General features: G+C 43.5%; 1 protein-coding gene across 3 annotated transcripts in view; it reads left to right on the top strand.

The window, feature by feature from the left end:
• The window catches only part of LOC147897659 (uncharacterized), a 132,557-nt gene extending 121,963 nt beyond the window's left edge, over positions 1-10,594 (top strand). For 2 of the 3 annotated variants that reach the window (XM_087380428.1, XM_087380430.1), the window contains exon 8: positions 9,773-10,594. In XM_087380428.1, the coding sequence (XP_087236554.1) occupies positions 9,773-9,946 (174 nt within the window). In that variant the 3' untranslated portion in view covers positions 9,947-10,594. The remainder of the gene's footprint in view (positions 1-9,772) is intronic. The other variant, XM_087380429.1, reaches the window with a different exon arrangement.
• Positions 10,595-12,707: the final 2,113 nt, after the last annotated feature.

Below are 12,707 nucleotides of genomic sequence, written 5' to 3'. Positions count from 1 at the left end.
TCGGCGTTGGTGGGGAGTCATGTAGTCTACTACCGTTATTGGAGCCACTAGGTTGGTAGGCAATGCTTTTGGTGTAGTGTCTAGCATAGCTTCTTCCTACTACAAACTCCACCACTGGTGCCGTTGGAGTTGCTGTTGGCATGGAGGCTCATTGTTATTGTGGGTCGTTGAGGCTGCTATTTGTTGCGAGTTGCAAGGCATCTATTCGTAGGGTCAATGCTTTCATTTGAATCACTTGCACTTAGTTGCTGGAGGTGTCATCTGGTCCCCGAGCCTTGAGGTTAAGTCAATGGAGTAGCCTTAGACTGCACTGGAGGTCTTGTTAGGTGAAGTTCTTTGATGCCTTGCATGTAGAGGTTGGTTGGTGAAGTTGTCTGTGAAGCTGAGGCATATGGGGGGTCGGGTCATTCAAGGGCTTGTTGAGGTCACCAATCTTTGCTAAATCTTTTAGAGTCAGCTTGCCAGCCTCATGCCAACTTATTATATGCCTTGGAGCTTCTGGTTGTTTGCTTGATGAGTTGAACTGAATTGAAGTTGCAGCGTATGGTCGTAATTGCTGGCTTTAGTTGAAGAAGATTCTTTGGACGGGGATGATCTTGAATTCGTGGCTTTGTATAGGTTCGTGTCTTCTTTGTTGCCTTTGTTAATGTAGACTTGCTTGTTGATTGCTACTTTGTCTACTGTAGATAGCTTGAGGGTCATGGTATAAGAAGGGGGAATGAGTCTTATTTGAAACAGACATTTAGGAGGAGAGCCTCAATCTTCACTCTCATACGAGATCTTACAACGCAAATGAACACTCCAAAATCACCAAAAGAAAGAATATCAATACGAAAATGAACATATATGAAGCTTTGAATGTTGGAATTGGACATTTTCTACCTCAAAACAAAGATGAGGATGAGCTTCAAATGAAGAGCTGGAGAAGTCATGAAGGTGCCTCAAGGAGAGGGCATGTTCCTTGCCTACAACAAGGGCTTAACTGTCTCTCAACAAAAACTGTGTCGTCGCAAAGAAAATGAGTCACACAGACCTCCTCCAGATAATTTGACATAGATGAGACTGATGACAAATTGAATATTGAACTTCTGCCTAATCTCCTTTGATTGAGGATGTGTCAAATATAACATTATCAAGCTTGACCATTATGGCAATGAACCAATACATACCAATCATCATAAACTTATGTATTTCAAAGAAATTATTTTGGAGTGGGAGGAGTTCACTGCTAAGTACATAAAACACTTCTTGGAGGAATCTACTCCAAGACAAAAGATTAGTTCGACCAGTTCAAGTCATTTTTAGATCGTCCAACATAGTAATCAAAATGGAGATGGCTGTGATCCAGATAAGGAACAATCAGAAAAAGTCCAAGAGCAAGAGCTTGAAATAGGCCTAGCTACTTTGGATTCTTCTAAATTGGACCTCTTGAAGAGGATAAAGGGACTAAATTCTTTGAGTGATATGCAAGCTTGTTTGTATGTCTTAAACTTGGGTTACGTTCAACCGTATATCACAAGAACTTCCAAGCATGCATAAGAAGACTGCAAGCTTCACTTGGTTAAGCATGCAATAAATCTTTGAGAATGGTAATTCTTATATTAATTTCTTATTTATGATGTCTCATTTTTGTAATTTCCTTTACTTCTCACTTTTATGTAATTATTCAATAACTAATCATCTTTTTTTTAACGCACAAGGTATGATGAACTTTTGGAAGAAGTGAATAATAAAATAATTCTTCAATTTGATTCTAAGTTGAATCGCTTGTGGGATCAAGATCTTCCAACACCAATTGCTTCTGTATTCAAGCTCAATGGTGTCCAATTCAAAGTGAAGGCATAATTGATTTTAGGAGTAGGTTATGGCTTGTTTGTACATATGGATGTAGAAGCAAACAAAGACCTTTTGATATACAATGGCCCAAAGTATGATTACAATAGTTGGATTACTCTTTGCTCTTACCTTTCTAGGTTCAGGACCTATGGCCTCCTCGAAGGTCCAAATGTTACACCAAAAGAGGATACGCAATACATCATGGGAGATGTGTGTATGGGAATGTAGTTGGATACATCAATAGCTCTATTCATTGTAAGGACAGGAAAAATGTTATTTATGTATATGACCCTAGAGTACAACCTTGGATTGAAGACAAAAAGGATGTTCTACATATTGATATGTTAGGGTTTATTGTTGCCCAATCTCTTAGAGATATCCATGTAGGATTGTGAGTATGAGTTTTAAGATGTAACACCATTGTCATGCTGTTGGCATACTCCCAATTTAATATATTTCCATTTAATATGTTTGAAGATTGGTGAATCGATTTTAATATCAAAGGTGTTGCTTAATACCATCTTTCACAATGCATGGTAATTCTATGAGCATGTTTGGATTCACAAATTTGATTTAAAATTGGTAATTCACATGCAAGCTTCTCAAAAAAAAAAAAAAAAGGAGAAAAAAAGTGTTTATATTATATACTGTTCAGAAGATATACAATCATGTCCAAAAATACAGTCTTAAAAGCAGTAACACTTCCTTTATCCAAAAGAGCCCTCTGTCGTGCCCGTGTCTCCCATTTAGAGATTCTTCTATTGTCATTGCATTGCAAGCAATGTTTAGCCTAGCATAAAATCTCATTTTCTTCCACATAAAGATTTCTAATATGACTCAGCTCAGTCAAGGATTGACACGGGTGTTTAGCATGAGCAACATTCTCCCTCAAAGTCTTCATGTAAGTTTTGCCATAGTTGTGAATAACTGCTTGCATTCTAGCAATGAAAGCTTCCAAGCACAGTCAATGCCAAAGCGAGACTGTTGTGACAAGGGGTCGACAGCCTCATACATTATGGCCTTGTATGCATCCCATAGAAAGCAAATGTAGACAAGGTTGGGTGATCCAGGAGGACGCCTTTTTAATTGTTGATGAAAATCCTCCAATGCAATCTAGAGTAGAGATAGTGGAAATTGACGAGGATGAACCCTTCTTAGAAATGTCTTTAAAGCAAGTAGAAATGCAATATCTCTGTGGTGCAATGTTATAGCTTACATATGTTCTCGATGTGCATCAACAAGTTTAGGCACCTTGGTGAGAAGGATCGGGCACATTGTGAGAGTGGAGAGAGTATGAAGAGAATTGTATCGAGGGAATGGCCATTGGAGGGAATGGAGTTCAAATATGATGGCCATCTGTGGACAAAATGTATGCATGGTGTGCAAGAGTTCATGTGCATATGCATTGGAATGTCGGATGGGATGCTGACTCCAACATCAGTCCTATACCGGATTTCATCCCAAATGTGTGGCCTATGCAGGAAGGGACATCCCTTACACAACAAGAGGTTGACTCTCTTACAACAGTGGGCTTCAAGTTGGAGATAGCTGGGTTCGGAAACAGTGAACAAAGGACTGCATGTGCATTTGTAAATAGCAACATGGTCCAAGAAGATGTTGGTGTTTAGCCACCCCATGCATACTACAAGTCAAAAGTGTCAAAGGCAGCTTGGAAAAAAATTCAGCTTGCAATGACCCTGGATGCATGTATCGTACAGGAAAGGGTTGTAAAGTTAGCTGAACATGAAGTTTTTATGATAAGGGCAGCAACTCATTTATGAAGTGGCAATAAAAGAGACACCAAGTTGCACATGTCCAAACTTCCAAGAAAGAGCATGGGGTGGGAAATCATGCTTGGCATGCAAGCACACGTATTTTGTGTTGCTTCTAGTCTTGGGCCTTGACGCAGAAACACATATGTACCCATCAGGCTGTTTTGAACAGCCAAGAGGTGAGGCTTGCACTCACAAGGAAAATAACACCTTTCTAGTAGCCCATAACCTGTAGCTAGGATTCACACACATGTTTTGAAGAACTCAAGGTTGAGGCATGCCCAGACCTAATTGTTTTGAGCAAGGGCAAGGACCGCAAAACTGCTTATCCTTAATTAAAGTTGTTAGTTTTGATGTAAGAAAAGCTCTAGTGCATGGTTTATCACCTCCTTCATCAAACCAATGTTTGTATTGCATGCAAGTTAGTGATTAAAATGGTACTTTGTGCATGCTCCTTTGTGTATACATTATTGAAGCGTACACCTCTCTCTCTCTCTCTCTCTCTCTCTCTCTCTCTCTCTCCGCCTCTCTCACCCTCCTCTCCACTCAGCCTCTCCATCTCCCCTCCGCTCAGCCTCCCTCACCCGCTCAACTCTCCGCTCAGCCTATCCACCCCCCCTCCGCCTAGCCTCTCCTACCCTCTCCGCCTAGCAGGCAGTCCACAAGCCTCGGGCCAGGTCAGAGCTGGTCAGCGCAACGCCACCAGCGCAGCCAGCGCGTCAACAGTACCAAGGGGGGGAGGGCACCGTGGCGACAGGAGCAGGAATAGAGGAAGGCGCTGCCGATAGAGGGGGGGTTTTCGGAGCAAGCAGCAATAGCGTAGATACACCCCGAGCTAAGCTGATCCCCTGGCTCAACTTTAGGGGGTTAACCTCAGTTCCGGGGCACATTGATCTGCACAGGCCACCATGGCAACTCCAAAAACAATGACATTTGTTCCTTCCTACTCTGATTTGGCAGCGCTATCCAGCCCATTTCCATTACATTTCAAACGGAGAGTCGGATCCGACCCACAGGAGCAAATCTATTTTCTACACCAAGATATAAAAGAACTTAGACTCATGGTGGGTACTCTCACCAAGAGAGTGAAGGACCTGGAAGGAGACGGTAAGCAAGCAATTATTGCAGAGGTTTTTCAGAAATGCAGCACATCTCCACCGACAGCCATGTTTGTCTCCACGGTTGAGGAAATTATCAATGTTCAAGTAAGCTCAGCCAAACAAGAGCTGGCTATAGTAGCAAACTCAGCAAGGAAGACCTCTATGAAAAAGTAAAAGAGCAGGAAGCTATAGTGTGCAACGGGACAATACTACACATTGGGGGGCTGCCAGATAACTGTTTTGACAGCCGTGAAGAAGCCTCTATAGATGAGAAGATCGCATGCCTCCAAGAAAATATACCACAAGTGGATTGGGAAGAAGATGATATCATGATGATCTCCCCAAAAGGGAAACAGCTCAAAGTTTACTTCAATGCAAGGGCGGGAAGAATGAAGATTCTTCGACAGACAAACAAGCTTAAGGGTACAAAAATATGGACATCAGAGGAGCTCACTTCGACGCAGCTCAAACAAAGGAAAAATGAACTCACTTAAGTGAAAGATGCACACAAAGCCGGAAAATGGGAAGTCTACCAAGATGGGCAAGCACTAATTAGAGACTTTAAGTCTAAACCCAAAGACCTTGAGTCTTAAACTGATGTAATGAAAGGCCTTTTTGCTATAGGATTACAACTTAGAATTCTGTTATGCTAAAATAAGCTCGAGCTGAGTTGCCATGTGCATTCCTCGACCCTCTCTAGATTATCCAGATAATGTAAGGATTTTTGTGTTTTTGCACTTTGTCCCATAAGCCCATGAGGCTTCCTATGGACGTTAATCTCTCTCTCTCTCTCTCTCTCTCTCTCTCTCTCTCTCTCTCTCTCTCTCTCTCTCCGTCTCTCCGTCTAAGCTCATTTTTTGTCTGTTGTAGCCTTCCCTGTCTGCTGCTCTCCGTCTAAGCTGTCCTCGTCTACTGCTGTCCCCGTCGCCCATTGTTTGTTGTACACTGTTGTAACTTTGTCACTCGTCATCGTACCCTCCCCTGTAGCCTCGCAGAAGCCCCGCTCAAGTGCCTCGTCGCTCAAGTAAGTAGTCGCTAAGTAGGTCCAGGTCGTAGACCAGTTAGGGTTCACGCCACTCAATTCAGCCCCAACTAGTCCGAACTAGTTAGGGTTCGTTAGCTCGTCAACTACAATTTCAAGTCACCCTAGGCTGGGCCTGAACTCCAGGCCTGGTCTGGGGGTTAGCTTTAGCTTTGGGCATACTCAGATATGGCCAGTATGGCCCAGCTTTACAACATCTATTTCAGTTGTTGGCTGTCATTTTCATCTGCTTGCTGCCGCCGTGGCTCCTCAATCTTGCACGCACAGCTCTGCCCACAGTAAAAAAATTACTGCCACTGGAAACAAAGTGGTACTCTATCAGCAGCGACCTTCGTTCCATCGTTGTTTGCTTCTGCTTAAATCAAAACGTATATACGTGTTTAACACAACACCCACATTGTCAAGTGTGTGGCTAACAGTTGCATGACAATGCACAGAACCAGGAGCTTGATCAGGAATGATGTGAGAATGGCAGGCAAAGTTGAGCAGCCCTCCAGATGTGACTATTCAGGCATTTTTTAGCAGAACCACCACAAGATAGATATATACACAGATCTGGGGGGTCAAAAAATAGTGATGGGCAGAACTTCAGTCAGCCCAGAGTTTGACGGGACAGACCTGAGCAAACCTTGCTCTGATACCACGTAGAAAACATGGTCAGAGAAAGAGAGGATATAAAATCACCTGATGGAGGCACAGAAGTTGAGGCAAAGTACAAATCCAATTGATAATGATATATGTGTACAAACCCCAATTTCATAGGCTGGTTAAGCCCAATCTTTTGACCCATAGGATACCGGTGAACCACATAAGCACAGGAATCCTGTTCAGAGGAGGTAAGCTGCCTATGAGAGCTGATTAAATCCATTTGTTGCTTGTGAGATTGAGCCCATTTCAGCTTAAGCCTGAGGGTTCCCATGTAACTCCGTCCATTATCTTGAATGACAGCCTGCAAACGATGGGCAAGACTGATCCAGGCGAAATCCATGTCCTCCTGAGCATGTGAAAGGAGGGGACGGACAGCCACTCTCACCATGTTCTGAAACTGTTGATGCAGCAAATAAGCACCATTAACATGGAGCAGGCGACGACCAAAAAAAGGCATATCATCTGTTAGACGTGCTAAAGATAATGTCAAGCATACTGGGAAGTGATCAGATAGCAAAAGGGAATGATCAACCCATAGTGCACATGTGAATCTAGCATACTGCTGAGCATGCAACAAATACCATCTGTCAAGTCGAGCCCAGTAATGAGTAAAGGCATTATGATGGTATGTGTAACCCATATCTCTATCCCTTGTTGAGAGCCATAAATCTTCTGCATGCAAGAAAGAAAGCATATCTTCCCAATGTCGAAGCTCAGTGGGAATCATGTGAGAACGATGAGTGGTGTTATCTTGGATGGTTGGCGAGTTATTAAAGTCTCCACACAAAAAGGCATTGGACAGCCAAGGATATTGTTTGAGGGAGGCCCACATTCGAGCTCTCGTCGCAGAAGTTTGAGAGGCATAAACAGATGCTATTTCATAAAGATCAGCCTGACAGATGCATTTGATCACCATCCATCGACCCTGGCGGTCATTGTAAGCAACTGTGGGCTGCATATCATGTTTCACTAGCATGCATACCCCCGAAAAGTTCATTGTACCAGCATAAAAGATGTCATAACCAGCATAATGGCCTTGCTGGCCAGCCAAGAAGTGTTGGTTGTGTTCTTGTAAAGAAATTACATCAGGGTGCAGTTTATGTACATAGTGCCAAAAAAGTCTCCACTTATGGACATTGCAAAGACCTTGAACGTTGTATGAAATGCAAGTAATTGAAGTAGACATAGAAAGTATGTACAGCCGAGCCAAGAAGCATAGTGAAGGTGTAAGGTGTCAGGCCTCAGCCATGACATCGACATCCACTTGGCCTCCTGGATCAGTAGCTCTATAATCCTCATCATTATCACATACAAGGATGCCCCTCTTGAGCACATCAACCCACAGTTGAGAAGTAAGGCTATCAGCAGGGGTAGAGGCCTGACCAGGGGTGGAAGTAGAGGCATCCCAATGGCGAGATTGTAACGGTCGTGGCTTGAGCGCAAATACCTTTTTGGGTTGCTGCCAGGCACCCTGAGGAGCAGCATGAGATTTTGAAATTTTGCCCTTTCCTTTATCCTTTTGCTTGGCTAGAACGTGAACCACATTTTCTTTGGGTGGGGCAGATTTAGATGCCATATCCCCCGACTTACTAGGCATAGCCTTAGGCCCCGGAACATAGGTGGAAGGGGAAATATTTTCTGGAGCAATAGCTGTGGATGGGAGCTGATGCAGGACTGCAGGACACTGTGAAGCTAAGTGGCCAAATTTATGACATGTGAAGCAAGCACCTGCAAATACTCCCCATTTCAAGTCAAAATATTTTTCGCCCAAGGGGACGTCCTCCACCTCTACCGCAATAGAGGGAGGGGTGGGGTGATCTGTATCCCAAAGAATACAAAACCGATTTCGATTACCCGAAGGACGGGGTGGGCATACAAGTTGCCCCAAAGTAGCTGCCAGGCTTGGTAACTCAGCCCTCATATAGTCTGGAAAATCTACGACCTCAACCCATACAGGGCAGTGATGTCGAATGAGACTGTGATAATCCTTATTTGGTGACCATGGCATGACATGGACCATTTGTCTGCCATAGAATAGAGGGGACATCTCCAATATCTGCTGACGATATGAGGCATCCAAAAAGTGCACTTCATAAAAACCTCGAGAAGCAAAATATACTCCTTCAACAAAGCAACCTCCCAACAAAGCCTGAACCCACTGAGCTACATCATTTGCTGAAGGTAGCTTCCCTAGAAAGAAAATGATAACTGCTTGCTGAGAAAACTTTCGGAGGGGAGCGACCAAAGAGGGCAGCTTCAGCTTGTATTTAAGTGCCGGGGGAGGTTTGGCCCACTCCTTCCGGCTGTGATGAAATTCATCCTTGAGCATGTCGAAAACATAGTGAGCATGTACAGAGGCTGAAGTAGAAAAATCAACTTGCTGTCTTTTGGAGTCCCGAGACAGGTCCTTCTGGGAATAGTTTTTGAGATGTTCCTCCATGAAGTTAAGCAGGGAAAGATTGATGAAGAGGCAGAGAGAAGTAGAGCTGTACAGCAGGGATTGAGCAGAACAAACAGCACGGGAGAAATAGGGAAAACAGTACGGACAAATGAGGACTGTACGTACAGTACGGACAGACAGGAGCGTACGGACTGTACGGATTACTGACGGGACAGACAGAGGCTGTACGGAACAAAACGACTGTGGCACAGATGTTGACGGAGGGCAGGGAGGCTAGACTGTACGGAGAGGCGGGGATGTACGGACGCACGTAGGGACTTCAGAAGGGATCAGCGATGGCGATGTATGGATGTACGGAGGGAAGTTCAGAAGGGGATCAGCGATGGCGAGGAAATCTGCAGCGGGATTGCTGAGGGCTGCACAGGGATGAGCAGAGGCTTACCGTACGGCCGTACGGTAAGCGTACGGCGTCCGTACAGATGTATGGACGGAAGGGGGAACTGTGCGGGAACCTTTGTCTGTCTCGACCCCCCTCTCTCTCACGCTCTCACGCCACCTCTCTCTCTCTCTCTACCACACAAACACACACACGCACAGAGGATGTGACACATGTTACACTTACCCTATCCACACCCATCACACCCACATAAGTGAGGGACAATCACTCTACCACTCTGGGACTCACATTAAGACTCCCAATATCCAACCCACATGTCGTGGGCTTTGGAGAAGGGTCTCTCCACCAAAAGAGAAATAGAAAAAATGAAATGGAAAATAATTAATGCAAAAGTAAGAAGAAAATCACTGGGATTTTACACATAGTAATTGTGTAATGCATTCTAGAACAAGAGTACTTCCTTTTTCCTGTAATTGTGAGAATTTCGCCTAGAGGTGTGCTATCCTGTGTTGTGTTCCATTCTAAAAGATGTTTGATCTTCAGTTATCTTTAAATTTTCACTCTCTATCTTGGCAGATCATCTGGAATGGAGGCTATAAAGAGGTAGCACATGCATTAGGAAGGATTTTGATTCGGACAAGTGGCAAGTTGCGTCAACAGCAAATGAATGCCATCAGGTTGCTTGCTGCAAATTATGTTTCCTCCAGGCAAAATAATCCATCAAAAGCACGCGCCGAGCATGCAGATTAAAGTCTCCTATGATGGGACCTGCTAATGTATTGCAAGCTGATGAATTGCAAAGCATAGAGGGATTCCCTTGCAATCTGTTATTCATCTGTGAAAAAAATGAACACCCTGCAGATGAACAAGCAGGAGGGGATCTCTGTTGTGAAGCACCACCGATCACACCTAACAAATGTCAACTTGAGGTGATCTCATTCCAGTAGCACAGATGACCTGTTTTACATCAAAGAGTGCCAGTGACTTTGTCATTACCAATCCTTCAAACGGATCTGCGCTGGGATATGATGAAGCTTCCAATATCTGACTGGAAAGTTCTTGAGCAGATATATGTGGTTTGCGACCCACAAGAATTGCCTTCATGAAAAGATTCTGCAGTGAAACCAAGCAGTCTAAATCCATGTGCAGTAAGCATGCCTTTTGGCAGAGATATGTAATCGCATTGTTCCCTAGTATTCTTCCGCTTCTCCATTAGATAAACGGATTTTGCACTTCAGAGCAAGATAAATTTTTTAATTGCCATTTTAGCAGTCGACGTGGTGGTGAACAGCCATCTTGGACTACATTAAGATTCCTGCACGTCCTCAATTTGGGTTTAATTATGTACAAATTTAGTAATGCCAAGCTAGAAGTAGGGATGCCAAAATGAAGCTTGTAAATGTGTGCTTTTTTCTCTACAGAATGATAGTTGTTTGAGTATGAAGCATCCAGATTAAAGGGCTCTTATCGGTTACATACATTTTTTCATAGATGGACAGGTGACTCGTGCTGGCTTTTCATCGTTGATTTTAGTTTGCATTTGCTTTGCAATCCATACATGGTTATTTGAATTTGAGCTTTCTCCACGGTGCAAAGGCCCAAGGCCTGACGAAAGAGTTCAGACATGCAGGGCGGGTTCCATTGGTATTGAGTCTATCATTTCCCGAATATTTGAAGAAATTAAATATTATTTTGTAAAGCAGGCCTGTGTATAATCTGTGCAGGCAACCTTGTTATACACAATCTTAAGGAAAATCAGGTTGTGTAGTGGACCAACATACCAGCAAAGATCTCAAGAAGACCTGCAAGGGAAAAACCAAAGTGGTGTGTATTCATTTGCAAAATGAACTCAACAAATGGTACATGGGTAGCCATAGCTACAAAAGATTAATGGTGCAGTTAGTAAGGCGTTGCAGATTTGGAATCGTACTTTAGAGCAAGGCTTGCACACAACAAACACTAGTGTTGATTACATAGTCAACACTTACCGCCGTTGTACCCACATATGAACCTTATACACCACCACACGGGCTAGCCAACTTTGGCGTAGCTCTAAGGTGGCTGAGAAACTTAGCAGTAATGATTGTTCATGATCAACGCCAAGATAGAGAAGTTTAGCACAGCAAACATTGATTAAATCAACGTAGTTAAGGCAACTTGATGCGTAGGTGATCACCAAGTGGTTGTCAAAAGTGCTACTAAAGCATCAAGCAGAATTTGCTCACTTACCATAAGATCATTTCAATCTTAAATTTTCTCAACGATTTTCTGAGAGAAAATGCATTACATACAACAAGATGAGCTAGTCAAGAAGGTGGATGGACACATATCACGTGGAAATTTACTTAGAAAAGCAACTCATCTATGGGCAGATCTGCTCCAGTTGAGCAACATACAAGTTGGTTTCGAGCAAAAGGACTCGAAAGAAACTTTCGAAACACACGAGGATTACCATAATACTCATGAGTTTAAACTCACAAGATTTGCCAAAGAAGACTCGCAAAGTCATTGATACTTGTAGGAGGATTTCATCTTAGCAACGGCCACTCGCCATGTGACTTCTAGCACTCTGCTCCAGCTCGAGGCCTCTTAGTTGTGCAATGCAACTTTAAGCATGTTGCTCCTACTATGTGGGTTTGGAGGTTAGACTTGCGACTCTCATGCTACTAAGTTCATCTCTCCAACAACAATTGCCTAGCAACACCATTGTCCAACAACTCTAGCCACTCCTTTTCCTTCGATAGACATTTAGGCTAACCTTATGAGTCAAGCTCCCCTCCTATCCACCATTATTGAGATGCTAATGGGGTTACTCCATGTTTGATGCCTCAAATCAATCTAACAATCATGGAGATCAGCTCTTGGGTAAGTCAACCCTTAAATCAACGCTGTGATTCAACATCTGGGTTGTCAACCGGTTTCTTTTCATTTGAGTCCCACCCAAGACTCCTACTCTTTCGAACCACATCAGGGTTACCTATTGAAACTTAGTTCGGTTTCCTACCAAATTTTATCCAGGTTATGTATTTGAAACACAATTTGGTTTTGCTCTAGAACTAAGTCTAGGTCTTCATCCAAATCCTAGTCCAAGTCAAGGTTCAGTATCTAGCTTCACTTAGAAGCTTGGATGTTGATTGCTCCATCACTTGACCTCCTTGTCCTTCTCATATGGCATGTCACGTGTGGTATAGTGATCAACTCTCCCTCTCATTGACTCAATGTAGGCCTACACCTACTCATGGCATGAGGTGCTCCATCTACTCATGAGACAAAGCCTTGGTGAAGGTATGGTGGCATTCTCGGTGGTAGACTAACTCTATTCATCCTCGATCCGCTTCTTAATTGAGGTGATAATGAACCCTCCATGCCTTTCGTCTTGGCATCAAAAATTGGGCTCTTGGTGATTGTAATGGAACTCTCATTGTCGCAATAGATCTCCATTAGCTTCATGACCTCTTGTCTTCCAAGATTCAACTGAGCCATAAAGACTCGCATGGCTCCTCTATCCCTC

This window comes from Dipteris shenzhenensis, chromosome 10, assembly GCF_047967505.1.
Source record: "Dipteris shenzhenensis isolate YYH24624 ecotype China chromosome 10, Dip_SZ_1.0, whole genome shotgun sequence".
NCBI lineage: Eukaryota > Viridiplantae > Streptophyta > Polypodiopsida > Gleicheniales > Dipteridaceae > Dipteris > Dipteris shenzhenensis.
The sequence above is the reverse complement of the archived record's forward strand: the minus strand, read 5'-3'. Positions and strand labels throughout refer to the sequence as shown.